This window comes from Heterodontus francisci, chromosome 35 (assembly GCF_036365525.1).
Source record: "Heterodontus francisci isolate sHetFra1 chromosome 35, sHetFra1.hap1, whole genome shotgun sequence".
In the NCBI taxonomy this organism is placed as follows: Eukaryota; Metazoa; Chordata; class Chondrichthyes; order Heterodontiformes; family Heterodontidae; genus Heterodontus; species Heterodontus francisci.
The window spans coordinates 48,322,508-48,341,781 of record NC_090405.1 but is presented as its reverse complement, the minus strand read 5'-3'; the positions used below and the strand labels follow the sequence as shown (position 1 = coordinate 48,341,781).

At 43.2% G+C, this 19,274-nt stretch overlaps 1 protein-coding gene across 2 annotated transcripts in view; it reads left to right on the top strand.

Annotated features, from left to right (window-relative positions):
* The first annotated feature begins 308 nt into the window (after positions 1–308).
* stoml1 (stomatin (EPB72)-like 1) overlaps positions 309–19,274 on the top strand; it is a 62,343-nt gene continuing 43,377 nt past the window's right edge. Inside the window, exons 1-4 of one of the 2 annotated variants that reach the window (XM_068015497.1) lie at positions 309–502; positions 13,469–13,575; positions 14,634–14,783; positions 15,987–16,190. In XM_068015497.1, the coding sequence (XP_067871598.1) occupies positions 433–502; positions 13,469–13,575; positions 14,634–14,783; positions 15,987–16,190 (531 nt within the window). In that variant the 5' untranslated portion in view covers positions 309–432. The remainder of the gene's footprint in view (positions 503–13,468; positions 13,576–14,633; positions 14,784–15,986; positions 16,191–19,274) is intronic. The other variant, XM_068015498.1, reaches the window with a different exon arrangement.

The following is a 19,274-nucleotide window of genomic DNA, read 5'->3' as shown; positions in this document are numbered from 1 at the left end:
GGGGTTTCCGATCTCTCTCTCAATTCTGTCTGTAACAGGCTGGTAGAGTCACATTCAATAATAACTTTTAAAAGAAAATTCGATCTAGACTTGAAAAGGAAAAGAAAGGGCGATGAGGAAAGTGTGGGGAGTGGGACTAATTGGATAACTTTCAAAGAGCAAGTATAGGCATGATGGGCCGAATAGCCGCATCCTGCGCTGCCGGGTTGGGGGAGTAATTGGTGGCCCTCCCAGGTGCTAGGGGGCGCTGTCGAACTGACAGGCTCGCGCCGCTCTTGGCCGCGCACAGGTTCTTGTCGGCAGTACTATGGTTACCGCGGCGGGGCAGGTCATAATGTGCGGCGCCGAGCGGGTGGAGCGCCGGGCACGGGCTGAGGGAACGCGGCCTGGAGCCCGAGCCGGTGCTCAGAGTGGGCGGCGAGCCGATGCAGGATGAGTTACCAGCCGGTACCCAGTAGCGAAAAGCGCCCCTCGGGTCCTGTGCAGAAAGACTTCAAAACAGGTAATGCCGGCGGCGGGGAGAGTGGGGTCGTGTGGGGGGCGGGGTCTAGGGCCGGGTCCAGGGGAGTGGGATGGACCTGGGGTCCAGGTGTAGTTGGTGGTGGGGGGATGGTAAAGGGGTGGATCTGGGGGTGGGAGGAGTGCAGTGGCTCCAGGGTCTAAGTGTGGTTGGGGAGTTTGGGGGAGGGGGGGGGGGGGGGGGGGAGACGGTGTTCAGCTCCCTGCAGAATAGTGGGGGAGTATTAGATTCTTCTTTGGCCTCCTTATCTCGAGAGACAATGGGTAAGCGCCTGGAGGTGGTCAGTGGTGTGTGGAGCAGCGCCTGGAGTGGCTATAAAGGCCAATTCTAGAGTGACAGGCTCTTCCACAGGTTCTGCAGAGAAATTTGTTTGTCGGGGCTGTTACACAGTTGGCTCTCCCCTTGCGCCTCTCTTTTTTCCTGCCAACTGCTAAGTCTCTTTGACTCGCCACATATCAGCCCTGTCTTTATGGCTGCCCGCCAGCTCTGGCGAACGCTGGCAACTGACTCCCACGACTTGTGATCAATGTCACAGGATTTCATGTTGCGTTTGCAGACGTCTTTAAAGCGGAGACATGGGCGGCCGGTGGGTCTGATACCAGTGTCTTTGGGGATCCTGCCATCTTCCATGCGGCTCACATGGCCAAGCCATCTCAAGCGCCGCTGACTCAGTAGTGTGTACAAGCTGGGGATGTTGGCCGCCTCGAGGACTTAGATTACTCTGCTCATAACTGGAATATTCCTTATTCAGTAGTAAAATGATCATGCAATGTTTGTCCTATATTAAAGTTTTATGATATAAATTATTATTTAATCTATTTTTGGGGATTTCATTATAAAATTGACAGTTTATTAACATTTCTAAGTTACTTTAGAATTTTTTCAATGTATTGCTTAGTTTTGTAAAGTTTTAATAATAAACTGTGGCCCAGCAAGAGTTGGCGCTTCAAAAAGCGAGTAAAGTGGACACTTTTTTTTTCTCAAAAGTCGTTTTCCCTTTCCCCCTGTAATCTATCCCTTTGCGATCCGTCTGGAATGTGTGCAATTTTGATCGCCAGGGCCCTTGTGCTACTGGACATGACTCCTTCATCTAATTTTTCTCTTCAATGCCCTAACCAACACCTTCGCTCGGATCAGGAACCGGTGAAGAAAGGATCAAACCTACATTGTACTATTCAATGAGGCTCTTGATATCTAAGAGTGGAAGATTACAAAGCTAGACTTTGTTTTTAAAATCAAAGTGAATCATTGTCCCTGCTAATGGGTATCACGACTTCAACACCTGAGACACATCACGCACCTGGGCACGTGATGTTTTTTTGCTTTCAATCACAGCTGCTATCTTCTGGAAAGGAAAAATAACTCTCAAATTATTTATCTGCCTGTATTGTATGGGGAAAAAAAAGTTACTTTGGAGAAAGTTGATTCCTTCATTGGAAGGAGAGGTTGGCTCGTTGGTCTGAAGGAAAGTAGTCAAGTCGATTTCTCAAGTGCAGAATACAAGACTGGATAGCTCCTTCAGAGAACTGGTGTACTTATGAGGGGTCGAATGGCCCCCCCTCTCTTGTGCTGTATTATTCCATGAATGCAATTGTGGGCAGAAATTCCAACATGCGTTACAACTCCCCTCGGCAGAGTTACATTACATAGAACTTGCAGCACAGAAACAGGCTGTTTAGGCTCAGTTGGTCAATGCTGGTGGTTCTACTCCACACAAGCCCCCTCCTGCCTCTCTTGCATCTAACCCTATCAGCACAACTTTCTATCCCTCTCTCCCTCATGTGTTTATCTGGCTTCCCCTTTAATGCATCTATGTTATTTTCTTTGACTCTTACTTGTAGCAAGTTCCGTATTCCTCTTTGGGAAAAGTTAGCCACTATGACTTAATGCTGTGGTATAACATATATGAATGTTCAAGAGTTTGTCTCAAATTCCTTTAGCTAGATGTGTTAATGCACTTAAGTTAACTGAGTTAATACTTCCACCTAAAATAGAGAGGTCTTGTAGATGAATGCATTTGTAGCTATTATTCCACAATGCAACTTCAGTGTTGTAGTGGATGTGGGATTTGGCTCTAGGAATAAATTTAACTGATACACCTTTTGGCTCCTTCCTAACAATCTTTCTTGTGCTTAGTACAAAATTCAGCTCTGATAGACAAATCCGTACCTTGTATGAGTTGAAACCTGACATAATACACAAGGACTTGCATTTAAATAGCGCCTTTTGTGACCACTGGATGTCCCAAAGCACTTTACAGTTTCTGAAGTACTTTTGAGATGAAGTCACTGTTACAAATTTTTTTTTTTAAGAGGTACAGCACTGAAACAGGCCCTTCGGCCCACCGAGTCTGTGCCGACCAACAACCACCCATTTATACTAACCCTACAGTAATCCCATAATCCCTATCACCTCCCTACACTAGAGGCAATTTACAACGGCCAATTTACCTATCGCCTGCAAGTCTTTTGGATGTGGGAGGAAACCGGAGCACCCGGCGAAAACCCGCGCAGACACAGGGAGAACTTGCAAACTCCGCACAGGCAGTACCTAGAATCGAACCCGGGTCCCTGGAGCTGTGAGGCTGCGGTGCTAACCACTGTGCCACCCATTTTAGGAGGTGTAGCAGCCAATTTGCACAACAATCTCCCACAAATAGCAATGTGATGATGAGCAGATAATCTGATTTTGTGTCATGGGATCTTTTACATCCACCTGAGGGCAGGCGGGGTTTCGGTTTAACATTTGATCCGAAAGACAGCACTTAAATGGTTCAGCACTCACTTCCTGTTGCATTAGAGTGTTAGCTTTGATTTTTGTGCGCAGATCTTGGAGTGGGACTTGAACTCCCACAACTTAACAGCTCTGAGGCGCGAGTGCTATCAAATGAGCCACAGTTGACACAATATTGTTGCGACCAAGGTGGGAGGAGTGCATTGTCTTTTCGAGTACCACTTCTCCACAGGTCTCAACATATATTTAAATGTTTACCCAGTTACAATGTGGTCAGTCATCTACTCTACTCTGTCCCAGCGTTAAATACACCAACCAGGTTTCTTTAACAAACAACAAAATTATCAGTTTATCAAACCAGAAGCAAAGCATTAACACACAGATTGAAATATGAAAGTTCCCTTTTTAAATTCCCCACAAACACTGAAAAAAATTCAGAAATTCTCTCTGCAGAGGTCTGTTACAAAACAGATCAAAATAAAATACTTGCTAATTTTTGAAAACAATAGAGAAGATATGGAAGGAATTCAGTTTTACCTTTTGGTCTGGCATCTGGGTATATGGTGACAGGTCACTGGGATCTTTTCTAAAGCAGTTCTTTTCAGGCGGCATTGAGAATTAATCTGGCAGGTTTGTCCAGCTTCCCAGGAGAGTTACAGCATGAGGGATTTTAGCTTTCCCACTCTGGATCTTTGCAGGGTTTTTTCAAAGAGGTGAGCAAAATGAGCTGGGTTACTTTTTTTTGGAAGGCAAAACACCAATTGTCTTCAAAGCAGTTCACACCCCAACTGAACTGGAAACAATACCTAAACCCCAAACAGAAAGTCAACCTCCTGATCTCCATAAACCTTGACGCGTGGCTTCTCTGTAAACATCTTCCCCAGGTTACCAAGGTTTCTGTTGTTTATTGAGCTTAAGCATATGATTTCCAGCAAAGGTTGTTTTCAAGCAACATCTCGAGTGCCCTTTCAGTAAGCTTTTTAACAAAAAAGACACATCCATGGAACGTTTTCAGTTTTAAAACTCAAATCCTCAAAAAGATTTAACAAAAAATGGAAGCACTTTCGTAAAACCTCGGTCCTTGGAGTAATGAAATGCCATTTTTAAATACGTTTCATTTCAAAGAGTGGAAAAAAAAACAAGTTGAAAAATCTTAAATCACATTTACACACACATTCTCATTCACTCTTTACCTGTAGCTCATACAGTTCTGCATTGTACCAACTTTGCACTCAGATGCTCAAAGCAAAGTTAAATCTGGCACAAAGCATCTGCAGTTAGATTATAATAAAAAGCAAAATATTGCAGATGCTGGAAATCTGAAATAAAAACAAATGCTGGAAGTACTCAGCAGGTCTGGCAGCATCTGTGGAGAGAGAAGCAGAGTTAACGTTTCAGGTCCGTGACCTTTCATCAGAACTGGCAACAATTAGATTATGTTGCCCTGCAATGTGGATAGTCTTTAAGTGATAAGGTTGTAATAGTAAACTCCATTGGAATAGTCTGGCATTCTGGAAAAGCATGGTTTGATTAGAGACAGTCAGCATAGCTTTGTGAGGGGCAGGTCATGCCTCACAAGCCTTATTGAATTCTTTGAAGATGTGACAAAACACATTGATGAAGGAAGAGCAGTGGATGTGGTGTGTATGGATTTTAGCAAGGCGTTTGATAAGGTTCCCCATGGTAGGCTCATTCAGAAAGTAAGGAGGCATGGGATTCAGGGAAAGTTGGCTGTCTGGATACAAAATTGGCTGGCCCATAGAAGTCAGTGGGTGGTATTAGATGGAAAGTATTCAGCATGGAGCTTGGTGACCAGTGGTGTTCCACAAGGATCTGTTCTGGGACCTCTGCTCTTTGTGATTTTTATAAATGACTTGGATGAGGAAGTGGAAGGCTGGGTTAGCAAGTTTGCCGATGACACGAAGGTTGCTGGAGTTGTGGATAGTGTGGAAGGCTGTTGTAGGTTGCAACGGGACATTGACAGGATGCAGAGCTGGGCTGAGAAATGGCAGATGGAGTTCAACCTGGAAAAGTGTGAAGTGATTTATTTTGGAAGGTCGAATTTGAATGCGGAATACAGGCTTAAAGACAGGATTCTTGGTAGTGTGGAGGAACAGAGGGATCTTGGGGTCCATGTCCATAGATCGCTCAAAGTTGCCACCCAAGTTGATAGGGTTGTTAAGAAGGCGTATGGTGTGTTGGCTTTCATTAACAGGGGGATTGAGTTTAAGAGCCGCGAGATTATGCTGCAGCTCTATAAGGCCCTGGTTCGACCACACTTGGAATATTGTGTTCAGTTCTGGTCGCCTCATTATAGGAAGGATGTGGAAGCTTTAGAGAGGGTGCAGAGGAGATTTACCAGGATGCTGCCTGGACTGGAGGGCATGTCCTACGAAGAAAGATTGAAGGAGCTAGGGCTTTTCTCATTGGAGCGCAGAAGGATGAGGGGTACAAGATGATGAGAGGCATAGATAGAGTGGATAGTCAGAGACTTTTTCCCAGGGTGGAAAGGGCTATCACCAGGGGGGCATAATTTTAAGGTGATTGGAGGAAGGTTTCGGGGAGATGTCAGAGGTAGGTTCTTTACACAGAGAGTGGTGGGTGCGTGGAATGCGCTGCCAGCGGTGGTAGTAGAAGCAGATACATTAGGGGCATTTAAGCGACTCTTGGATAGGTACATGGATGATAGTAGAATGAAGGGTAGGTAGTTAGTTTGATCTTAGAGTAGGTTAAAGGTTCGGCACAACATCGTGGGCCGAAGGGCCTGTACTGTGCTGTACTGTTCTATGTTCTATACCAGTGTGTCTCTGTAGTCATGGCGAACAGGGTTTCTTTTTCCACGGTTTAACTTTTTTTTGGTGTCAACTTTTTGGAAAAGCATCCCACTGCCCTTTCTATGCTTGATTCATTTTGTAACAGGACTGCACTGACCCCCAGATCACTATCATCAAATGCTACCTTGAAGGGCTTAGTGAAATTTGGAACAGCCAACACTGGTTCATTAATCAAAATGGCTTTCTGCGTCTCAATAGATGTTTGACAGCCCCCCTGAGCACGCTATCTTGGTTTTCTTTTTTGTAGCAAATCTGTTTGTGAAGCAGCTATAGTACTAAAATTGATACAAACTTGTGGTTGAAATCACACATTCCCAAAAACCTCATGATTTCTCATTTAGTCTTAGAGGTAGGGAACTCCACCAATGCATGTACTTTTGTTGGTCTCGGCAACACTTGTCCTTTCCCTATTCTATGCTCGGGGAGGTGGTGGCATCGTGGTAATGTAACTAGACTAATAACCCAGAGGCCTAGTCTAGTGCTCTGGAGGCATGGGTTGAATTCCACCATGGCAGATGATGAAATTTGAATTCAATTAATAAATCTGGAACTGATAAGCTAGTCCAATGGTGACTGTGAAACCATTGTCAATTATTGTAAAAACCCCATCTGGTGTCCTTACCTACATGTGACTCCAGACCCACAACAATGTGGTTGACTCTTAACTGCCCTCTGAAATGGCCTAGCAAGCCATTCAGTATAAGGGCAATTTGGGATGGGTAATAAATGCTGGCCTAGCGACGCCCACATCCCACGAACAAATAATAAAAAAAATTACTTTCATTTTTGGCAAGGTTTATCAATCAGCCGATTTGTAATTTTCTTAACAGAGCTTCCAGTTCTCAGTGGTCCTTCCAAGTGTCACTGTATACCAGCACATTATCAAGGAACACTGGCTACTACTTGTTTTATTAGTCTCTGAAAAGTGGCTGGGGCATTTTTTTTAGCCCCAAAGGCAACACCCGGCGTTGGAAAAGACCATCTGTTGTGACAAAGGCCGATGTTTCTTTAGCTGGGGGTGTTAAAGGAACCTGCCAATATCTCTTTAACAAATCTATTTTTGTAAGAAATGTGGCACTGCTCACTCTGTCAATACAATCTTCTAAGTGAGGAATTGGCTGGGAGTCTGCCTTTGTTACTACATTAACCATTGTGTAGTCTATGCGGAATCTTGTTGAACAGTCGGGTTTAGGCACTAATACTACTGGGGAATTCCAGCTTCTTTGGGTTCAATTAGGTGGTTTTCCAACATGATTTCTGCTTTTATCTGGACATCAGCGATTAGGATGTTGTTTTATAGGAAAGGATTCCCCTACATCTACATCATGTGTAAAGTTGTATATCCTGTCTTGTCCCTACAGATTCCTTTTAAATGCTATGAGTAGCCTTGTTGGGTCTTCTCGTTGTTCTGTATCTAAATATGAAAGCATAGTGTCCAATCTCCCTAACAACTTAGTATTAGTCATTTGGTAGTCAAGAACTTGCGTATTGCTGAAAATAGAGACATTTGTCGAAGCTTTTCATCTTGCGCTCATCAGGACAAATCGCAAGAATACCAATGTAAGGGAAGCAACAAATTTATACTGTATGAGAAGGTAATGCTTCTTGGTTGGCAAGTAGACTCTGGTAGTGGCGCTGCCATGGAGAATGCACCAGTTTATGGTGACTGACAGTTAACTGCCAAGCTTTGTTCGAAACTTAAACCAGACAGCTTGACTCTGATCAAAGAGTTGTGAGCTGCTCCCGGAACACGGATACCTACTCTAGCACAGAAGATTCATCCCTCTGTTCTAAATACCTTTTCTTTAATTTTAGAGGACCTCTTATCTCATGTTCATAAACTAATTCAAAAGGACTAAAACTGGTAGAGTCATTACGTGAATCCCTAATGGCAAACAAAAGAAATTCTAGCCCTTTATTCCAATCTTGGGGATATTCATGACAGTGTGCCCTGATCATCGTTATGAGGGTCTGATGGTACCTTTCTAAAGCCCCTTGTGTCTGTGGGTGGTATGCTGAAGACTTTAACATCCTGGAAAATTTTAGACATAAAATTGGAACCTTGATCGAACTGAATCTCAATCGGTAATCTATAATCTGGTGAACAACTGGGTTAACTTCTCTACCACAGAAATTGTTCTCAAGGGAATGGTGTCTGGGAACCGAGTAGCCATATCCACGATAGTGAGTATATATTGGTGTCCTGCTTTTGTTTTCGGTAGAGGTCCTCCATACTCTACCAACACCTTACAAATTGGTTCCCCAAAAACTGGTATGGGAATTAGAGGTGCTGGTTTTACAGCAGGTTGGGGTTTTCCCACAATCTGGCTTGTATGGCACGTTTTACAAAACTGCACCACGTCTTTGGAAAGGCCTGGCCAATAAAAATGTCGACCTATACGTGATTCAGTTTCCGGGTCCCCACACGTCCTGCTTTAGGAATTTCATGCGCTATCCTTAATATTTTCCAGTAACATTTGGGCGATACCACTATCTGGTGAACAACCATCCATTCTTCATCTGCAGGTCAGTGAGGAGGTCTCCACTTTCTCATCAGAATCCAATTTTTTATATAGTAGCCTTCCGGAACTCCCTTTGCTTCAGCTTCAGTTAGAGCCAATTGTGCCACTTTATTTAACTCTGGTTTGGCTTGCTGAGCCTTGATCAGAGAAGACTTATTAAATATTTCCTTTGGATTATCCAAATCTCCAAAGGAAGTTTCAGATATTAGTCCATCTGCCTGTTGTGCCAATCTGATCTCCGACAATGGAGTTTGTTTAGCCATTGCTCGGGTCCCTACGCATGAAGGAGAAATTCCTGGGACCTTTTCCTGCAACTGTTCTGTCTCTTTAACTTCAGTTGGTTCTTCTGTGACTACTGGAAAAGCTACTACCTTCACTCCGGCTAAATCATTCCCCAGGAGTATTTATTTTATTTATTTAGAGATACAGCACTGAAACAGGCCCTTCGGCCCACCGAGTCTGTGCCGACCATCAACCACCCATTTATACTAATCCTACACTAATTCCATATTCCTACCACATCCCCATCTGTCCCTATTTTTCCCTACCACCTACCTATACTAGGGGCAATTTATAACGGCCAATTTACCTATCAACTTGCGAGTCTTTGGCATGTGGGAGGAAACTGGAGCACCCGGAGGAAACCCACGCAGGGTGGGAGGGAGGGAGAACTTGCAAACTGCACACAGGCAGTACCCAGAATTGAACCCGGGTCGCTGGAGCTGTGAGGCTGCGGTGCTAACCACTGCGCCACTGTGCCGTCAACTTTGTCTACAGGAAAACTATGGACAACTCCTACAGCTACCATTCCAGGGATTAGGTCACACTCTAGGTGCACCTGATACAAAGGTACGAGTATATACTCCCTGCCAATACCATTCACTAAAACCTTGGCAATTAGTGCGCTCTCTAGTGGAAAAGTTATGCCTTTCCCCAGCAAAAGGATTTGGGTGGCTCCTGTATCCCTACGTATAACTATAGGCTTACCTGCCTCACTTGATTTATAAGGAGTTATTTTCCTTTTGGCAAGAATTCTCTTTAACTCTCAAGTATCTTATTCACGTCCCCGCACTCTCAGTGGTTTTTGTACTTGGCCTTACAGCTGCAGTCAGACCTACAGCCTGATCTGCTGTACTCTCGGTCAGGGCCCCTTTCTCCTCATTGACCTTGAGCACCCCAGTAAGTCCCATGGGTTTACCCCGCAACTTCCAGCATTCTGCATGAAGATGTTCCACCTTATGACAATGGTAACACTTGGCCTTGCAGACCTCACTTCCACCCTCAGCATCTTCCATTTCTGGCTTGAGGAGGAGATCTCGGCGTTCCCAGCTGTCCCTTCTTGTCCCCGGCTACTTGCCTTCCTTTCACCCACCCACCTTCCATCCTCCTCGGGTTTGTGGGGGTGATGGACAAAGGGTTTGGACTTGTTAACAAGCTCGTAACCTTCAGTGATTTCCACTGCCTGTCTGGCTGTTGAAACCTTCTGGTTCTCTACATGGGTTTGTACTAAAGGAGGGAGTGAATTTTTAAATTCTTCCAAGAGAATTATTTCTCTAAGGTTCTCATACATGGCTTCTACCTTTAGTGCCCGCATTCAACAATCAAAATTAATTTACTTTACCCTCTCAAATTCTATATAAGTCTTCTCGGGCTGTCTCCGGAGCTTCTGAAATTTCTGCCTATATGCTTCAGGGACCAACTCATAAGCAGCGACAACAATAGCCTTTTTTGCCATTTCGTAATCTGCCGAAGCCTCCTCACGAAGCATGGCATAAACCTCTTGCGCTCTGCCAATCAACCTGCTTTGCATAAGCCGTGTCCAGTGTCATGCAGGCCCCCACCTGCCAAGAGTGAGGCACACATATTTCGCCACATGGACATTAAATTTTAAAATTGTTGCTGGGAAGAAGGCCTATTACAAAGGGTTGCCAAGCCCCTGACTGGAAAGCCATTTTTTGCATACTAGCAGACCATGTTGGAACAAAGGAACTAGTCCCTTCTTCCCCAATACACAGAAGACATGGTCGGACCAGTTTATTCACATGACTAACTGGCGGTTGGAGTTTTTTTAAAATTTGGACTTGTCTGAGTTTTAAAACTCAGAAAGCTGTTCTTTCCTGGACTGAAAAGACCTCTGTCCTGTCTACTCTCATCTCGCTTTCACCAGCGTCGGAAACCGTTGAAGACATATGAACCCCAAGAGAGCAAAGTCTCTTACGGTGAACAAGGTTTGAGAAGAATACTGGGCTCCAATGAGAAGCAAGGACTACAGCGAGCTCGAAGCACAGTAACAAAAACTCCTCTTCAGAGATTGCCTCAAACCTCTCTTTCTGTCTGTATTTGCACATGCGTATCACGTATGCATGCTAGCATGGGGCGCGGCGTGTATCCATGGGCGTTAACCGAATTAGAGATTAGGTTTAAGTTTTAATAAATTTCACTTTTCTTCTTTAAACCTAAGAAGGCCTCTTTGTGCTGGTTTCTTTGCCTTAGAATTGGAAAGCGGTGAACAAGGATTCATCAAGGGGGAGCTCAGAACACTGTTTAAAAACGTAAACCCTGTTACAACAAAACCAGGTGAAGGCTGAGAAAGACCCCTAGACACCTTTCTCACCTGGTTGTAACACCAGCTTTCCTTCAGCCACTTTATCTGTCTGGCTATCTTTTCAGAAGAAATGAAAAATGTCTCTGTCCCTTTCCTCAAACTTCGGGAGGCTTGTACAAATATAAACAGCTCGGCACTTGGTCTTGGGCTGGATTCAGATCTTTCCTCACAACATTTTCACTGGAGTCCGGACCACTCCTTTGTTTTAGTTCCATCTTTTAAAATTCAAATTCCCTTCTATATTTTACACTTCCTCTTTGAAATTCTAGTTCGTTTGTTCATTGTAAATTCTCTTTCCTGTTCAAGCTTAAGTTCTCCAATTCTATTTCTTCTTCTTTGTCAAGTTCAAGCTGCCTCATCGGCAACTGAATTTTAGCTAATTCAACTGCACTACCATCTGATTCGCCTTTTTCTTCCAATTTCAAATGTTGTGCTATTACCTCAATTATATCTGCTTTCTTAGCTTTTGGTTTTAACTCTGTCAACAGTTCTGCCAATTCCTTTAGTCTAACCTTGGTTAAGTTTCTCAGATCAGGGATACATCCTCCTCCTCCAGAAAGGTTGTAGCAACTAACAAAGACATTCCAGTCGTGTAAACTTTATGCTAATGCACAAGAAATCTGGATTTTTATGTTTCCTCTTTTCAATTATTACCCCACTTATAATTTCACGTCGTCTGCATTGGGTTATCCCACAGAGGGCTGCCAATTATGTGTTATGACCGACGTGGGAGGAGTGCATTGTCTTTTCTAGTTCCGCTTCTCCACAGGTCGCAACATATATTTAAATATTTACCCAGTTACCAATACGGTCAATCAGATACTCTACTCTTTGCCCCAGAATAAAATACAGCAACCAGGTTTCTTTGATAATAAACTGATAATTTTGTTGTTTGTTAAACAAGACTTCTCCAATACCAAAGCAAAGCATTAACACACAGATTGAAATATGAAAGTTCCCGTTTTAAATTGCTCACATATACGCTCTAGAAAAAAATACAGAAATTCTCTCTGCAGAGCTCTGTTACAAGATAAAAAGACAAAAAAGAATACTTTGGCCAAATACTTGCTAACTCTTGAAGCAAAAACAGAAGATATGGAAGGAATTCAGTTGTACCTTATGATCTGGGTATATAGTGATGGGTCACTGGGATCTTTTCTAAAGCAGCTCTTTTTAGGCGGCATTGAGAATTAATCTGGCAGGTTTTACCAGCTTCTCAGGAGAGATGCAGCACAAGGGATTTTAGCTTTCCCACATTGGATCTTTGCAGGGTTTCTTCAAAGAGGTAGAGAAAGAGGTGAGCAAAATGAGCTGGGGTTTCTTTTTCCTTGGCAGGCAAAACACCAACTGTCTTCAAAACAATTCACACCCTAACTGAACTGGAAAATATCCAAACCCCGAACAGAAAGTCAACCTCCTGACCTCCATAAACCTTGACATGTGGCTTCTCCGTAAACATCTTCCCCAGGTTACCAAGGTGTGTGTTGTTTATTGAGCTTAAGCACATGATTTCCAGCAAAGGTTGTTTTCAAACAACACCTCGAGTGTCCTTTCAGTAAGCTTTGTAAAAGAAACTCATCATTGGAATGTTTTCTGTTTTAAAACACAAATCCTCAAAAAAAATTCAACTAAAAATGGAAGCACTTTCGTAACAATATCTAGAATGGTGTTGGTGCAGTTCAACAATGCACCCTTCTATTGCTGGGGTAAGCACCAGAAGTAATGCATGGTCCACCCAACATAGTCAGTCCAGCTTTTCCCAGACAGCCACAAAACATCATACTACCAGCCTAGGTAGCTCAGGCTAAGGTGGACTTAATCATTTATTATCAGTAAATATGATTATACAGAAGCAGTAATAAATATTTTAAATGGTCCTTGATTCTCGCATTACTTAAAGCTCTCTCTCAAACTAAATGTTAGATTTTAATTGGGTGTGGCAATCAAAAGGATAGGGAACAAAAGGCAGGTAAATGGGGCGAGGTAAAGATCAGCCATGATCTAATTGAATGATGGAACAGGCTGAATGGACTGCTCCTGTGTTAATGTGCAAGGTAATTACAATAATCGGAATAAGCATTCTAATTTTACAGTTGAGTTCTTCAAACGATGGTTCTGGTGACCCTATTCAACAGATCCCAATTTGTATTCAAATATTTTGCAACAAAAAGATACATGTGTTGCTGTGTATCTTGCCTTCATTGTTCAGACTAAATCTGCTTTCCATTTTTAAAAAAAATCGCCTCTCTTTCAGATAGGCATCCAGGCTGTCTAGAGTTGATTTGCACTTGGATTCTGACCATCCTTGTTTTCCTGTTCGTGATGCTTACTTTTCCAATCTCAGGATGGTTTGTTCTAAAGGTATGCAATTCGAAGCGTCAAATCTGACTTTTTCCCCTCTTCCTGCGGTGGTGCCTTTTTGTAGCGGAATGAAGTCATAAACAGCAGGAGGCCTAGTTTACCAGCCAACACTGAGTTTCCTGATCGGAGCTGGGACAACTGAGGGCTAGTGTTGGGAAACATTCCACCAGAATGCCTGTTCCTGATGGGTGTCCAGTGACCCCTTCTGGCAAATGTGTGTTAACGCTAAGTGAAAATAGGATCAGGTTCGTCTGTGGTGTTAGAATTCTAATTATGGCAGAAAATCTTTTTCTTTGAACAAAATTGTAAAATATCACTGAAAGATATATCTCCACATACAATGAGTTAGCTTGAACACAGTAACTATTATGGAAACATTAATGTTGCGTATAGTAAGATCCTGCAAACAACGTTGAGAGTAAAGAACAGGATATCTGGTTCTGGTATTGTTAGTTGAGGCAGGAATACTGGCTGAGACCTGGAGAACACTCTACTCTAACTAGTGCTGTGGGATCTTTAACTTCTACCTCAGCTACTGAGGCAGGACACCAGAGACTTGGCTTAAGGTATTAACTCAATAGCAACACTTCCTCAGTATTACACTGAAGAGTCAACCTACATTATATGCTCAAATTCTATAATGGGGCTTGAATTCAAAAGTTTGGACGTGTCTGTGTGTGTGTGTTAGACTACTTAAAATGTTGCATATGCAAGGAGGGCCAATCTTCCAGCATTTGCTGCTTACCCCATTCCAGACAGCTTCCCTGTCCTCCAATAACCCAGGATATTTCCAGGAGCTGTGACGACTGTTAGGTTTTATGACCAGAACCACTAGCTTCTGCCGACTTTTAATGTCAAATTCTGCTTTATTACGCGGTACTCCGAGACTTGTACTAGTGTTTGAGATTTTGCTCCATTTTCCCATGAAAGTCACAAATCATTGGCCTCAGTTGTGGCATAGGAACAGCTTAGTTTGCACCATTGAGCTGTAGATGCTTTATGGTGTTGAACAGAGGGAACTGGTTCTTACTAACCGCCGTTTCTCTTTACAAATGCAGTCAGTGCCGAAGTATGAGCGATTTGTTGTGTTCCGCTTAGGAAGGGTCATTGGCAGCAAAGGCCCTGGAATAATCCTTTTGCTGCCTTTCATTGACCAATGGCACAAAGTTGACCTCCGGCCTAAAGCTTTCAGTATCGCACCGTTTAAGGTATGTGGGCTTTTTGGCCCTGATTTCTAGCAAGTAAATCTGAGGCATTAAATTATTGTTAGTGGTCTTAGCTTTTTGTAATTGATCTGTCCTTTTAAGGCTGCAAAGTTCAGTTTCTTTAAGTAGATAAAACATGAAGTCAGTTTGATATTAATTGCGGTTAGATGCTTCCTGAGCTCCATTATAGTTTCTTTTTATATTGGCGATTGCTTATAAATCTTTTCCTCCTCGCCATGGTTTAAAGATACCTCCAGGAAATGATTGACCTTTTGTTTTGTGCAACACAGAATTTTGTAATTGAGGCAAAATATGACGCCTGCAGTGTGATGATTGGGTTTCAAAATTTTTATATGTATTTTGGAATGTCTCCAGAGAATACATTATTTTTATAAGAAAAAGAACATTATATCCCGTAAAACACTATATTATTCTTCTGTCAAATTGTAGGTGTGCCGTTTAAAGCCTCTGCAGTCTAATTTTTAAGTAAGCTTAACAACAAATGAAATTGGTACAGAAGGAGGCCATAGAGCCCCTTGAGCTTGCTTCATCATTCAATAAGATCATGGCTTAAATCTCAACTCCACTTTGCTGCCTAATCCCATAACCCTCGATTCCATCAATCTCAGCCTTTAATATACTTGATAACTGAGCAGCCACAGCCCTCTGGAGTTGAGAATTCAGAAGATTCAGAACCCTTTGAGTCAAGAATTTCTCTTCAGCTCCTTCTTAAATGACTGACCTCTTATTCTGAGACTGCGAGCCCTAGTTCTAGTCTTTCCAGCCAGGGGAAACAGCCTCTCAGCATCTACCTTGTCTGTCAAGCCCTCTAAGAAATGTATAAGTTTCAATGTGATCACCTCTCATTCTGCTAAACTCCAGAGAGTATAGGCCCATTCTACTTGATCTCTAGCTGAGTTCATACAGAGATCAATTAAAATGCTGCAGACATTCCGAGTTCCTTGACTTCTTTATACTTCTCTTTCAACTGTGACGTGGAAATTTGAGTGTGCCATTTTGAAGCATAGCACAAAAGTGTGACAAGAAGCAGTTGTGCATCGGACGTACCTCTTTATAACAACAGATATATTTACAAAATGGAGTAATAATTTTTTTTCTTATTACTCCATAAACAGAAAAAAAAATCGTCTAATCTCTCAGTACATCACGCAGAAGGAAGGGTAAACTTTCATCTCTTTCACACAGGCAACATGTAAAGATGGAGCTCTGATCTATATCAGTGCAGAAATCCACTACCATATCTGGAATCCAATTCTATTTGTGGCAGTCGTGGAGGATGCCGACAGCACCACAACATTCACTGCTCAGGATGTGCTGATGCACTTCCTGCTTAAAAAAAGGCTGGTGAAAATCCAGAAGGACAAGAATAAAATTGCAGCACAGTTAGCAGTGAGTACGGTTTTTCTTTTTGTTTTGACTGCTGCATTAAGCACCAGGGCCACAAGGGTTATGTCCAACCAAGGGATTGATTAAGAAGGGGAAAACAGAGCAAGCTTGCGGAGAACATCAAAACTGACTGTAAAATTTCTATAGGTATGTGAAGAGAAAAAGATTGATGAAGACAAATGTAGGTCCCTTACGGTCAGAAACAGGGGAATTTATTATGGGGAATAAAGAAATGGCTGACCAACTAAATGCATACTTTGGTTCTGTCTTCACAAAGGAGGACACAAATATCATACCAGAAATGTTGGGGAACACAGGGCTTAGTGAGCGAGAGGAACTGAAAGGAATCAGTATTGGTAGAGAAATGGTGTTGGGGAAGTTGATGGGATTGAAGGCCGATAAATCTCCAGGGCCTGATAGTATGCATTCCAAAGTACTGAAGGAAGTGGCCCTAGAAATAGTGGATGCATTGGTGGTCATCTTCCAAGATTCTATAGACTCTGGAACAGTTCCTACAGATTGGAGGGTAGCTAATGTAACCCCGCTATTTAAAAAGGGAGGTAGAGAGAAAACGGGGAATTTTAGACTAGTCAGCCTGACGTCGGTAATGGGGAAAATTCTAGAGCCCATTATCAAAGATTTTATAGCAGAGCACTTGGAGAACAGTGGTAGAATCGGGCAGAGTCAGCATGGATTTATGAAAGGGAAATCATGCTTGACAAATCTACTAGAATTCTTCGAGGATGTAACTAGTAGAGTTGATGAGGGGGAGCCAGTGGATGTGGTTTATTTTGACTCTCAGAAGGCTTTCGACAAAGTCCCACATAAGAGATTAGCATGTAAAATTAAAGCGCATGGGATTGGGGGTAGTGTATTGCTATGGATAGAAAATTGGTTGGCGGACAGGAAACAAAGAGTAGGGATAAATGGGTCTTTTTTCGAATGGCAGGCAGTGACTAGTGGGGTACCACAGGGATCGGTGCTAGGACCCCAGCTATTCACAATATACATTAATGATTTAGATGAGGGAACTAAATGTAATATCTCCAAATTTGCAGATGACGCAAAACTGGGTGGGAGGGTGAGTTGTGAGGAGGATGCAGAGAGGCTTCAGGGTGATTTGGACAAGTTGAATGAGTGGGCTAATGCATGGCAGATACAGTATAATGTGGATAAATGTGAGGTTATCCACTTCGGTAGCAAAAACAGGAAGGCAAATTATTATCTGGCTATAAACTGAGAGGGGAATATGCAGCGAGACCTGGGTGTTCTTGTACCCAAGTCGCTGAAGGTAAGCATGCAGGTGCAACAGGCGGTAAAAAAGGCAAATGGTAAGTTGGCCTTCACAGCGAGAGGATTTGAGTACAGAAACAGGGGTGACTTGCTGCAATTATACAGGGCCTTGATGAGGCCACACCTGGAATATAGTATGCAGTTTTGGCATCCTAATCTGAGGAAAGATGTTTTTGCTATCGAGGGAGTGCAGCGAAGGTTTACCAGACTGATTCCTGAGATGACGGGACTGACGTATGAGGGGAGATTGAGTCGGTTAGGATTATATTCGCTGGAGTTCAGATGTGTGAGGGGGGGAATCTCATAGAAACCTAGAAAATTCTAACAGGACTTGACAGGGTTGATGCAGGAAAGATGTTCCCAATGGTGGGGGAGTCCAGAACCAGGGGTCATAGTCTAAGGATATGGGGTAAACCTTTCAGGACTGAGATGAGGAGAAATGTCTTCACCCAGAGAGTGGTGAGTCTGTGGAATTCGCTACCACAGAAAGCAGTTGAGGCCAAAACATTGTATGTTTTCAAGAAGGAGTTAGATATAGCTCTTGGGTCTAAAGGGATCAAAGGGTATAGGGCGAAAGCCGGAACAGGCTACTGAGGTGGATGATCAGCCATGATCATAATGAATGGTGGAGCATGCTCGAAGGGCCGAATGGCCTACTCCTCCTACTTTCTATTTTTCTGTGCCATTTGCTGCTTTGCAGTTCATTGCATCATGGCCTCTACTGATAATTTTGCTGAAAAATTGTGGCCTCAGTAACTGGACAAGATACTTGGATTTGCACTGTCCAGGTGCAAGAAGCCTCACCTGTTTCACTGTGATGTAATTGATTTTGTACAAAAATTGCTTAGTAACGGTATTTCATAGTCAGGATTTCTCGCCTCTCCTGAAGACTGTAATTCGTCATGGCCCTAAAGCATGGAGAGCCCTCTTGTTCTTCAGGTGTGAGGCTCAGCACTGAGTGTTGGCCATGGAGGGCTTTGCCTCTGAATCCTGCTATGTTCTTGCACCTTGGGCATTTTGTATTAAAAGGTGCTATACACATGTAAGCTGTTCTCCCATAATAACTACACACACACGTAGCAGCAATGATCAGAAGTGGGAACACTGGCTGGTCTTCCCCCATCCCTTTCTCCCTAGAATCAGGTGCTTCATCCCCACTGAGATCGGCCAACTTGGCGTAGAGCATGGATTACACCTGAGGCCCTTCTTGGTTTGTATGGCTCACTCACGTGTCTACTTGAGAGAAAAAAAAATGAGGGGACCTAGACCTTTTAAGGAAGTAAGATTTCTACAATTATAGCTTCAATGTAATGTCGGATTGAGTACACGGTTTAGGCTGACATTTCAGCATTGGTACTGAGAAAGTGCTGCATTGTCCCAGCTAACAAACTCAGCGTCTGTCTAGTCCTAATTGTAACATCCTCCTCAGACAGTCTCCATGGCCTACTTGGAGAAGAGCAGGGAGTTTCCCCCCAGTGCCCTGGCCGATACTGCTCCTTCAGCAAACATCATCCACAGATTAATTGTTAATTCCCCTTGCGGCTTCTGGGATTTCCCTCTGCCAAATAGCTATCACCTTCACTTAGATTAGTCACTTTAAAGTCATCTTTGTGAAGTGCTTTGGGATGTCACTGAGATGCATGATGAGGCACCAGATAAACAAAAGTGCTTTCTTTAAGGATAATGCCAAACCAATGTGTGATAACAGGTATGCACCAGGTTGTGAGTCAAGCTGAAACAATCTTTTGTACCTCCGGTGTTCATGTTAATGGTCTATGTGAGACTAAAAGGCTA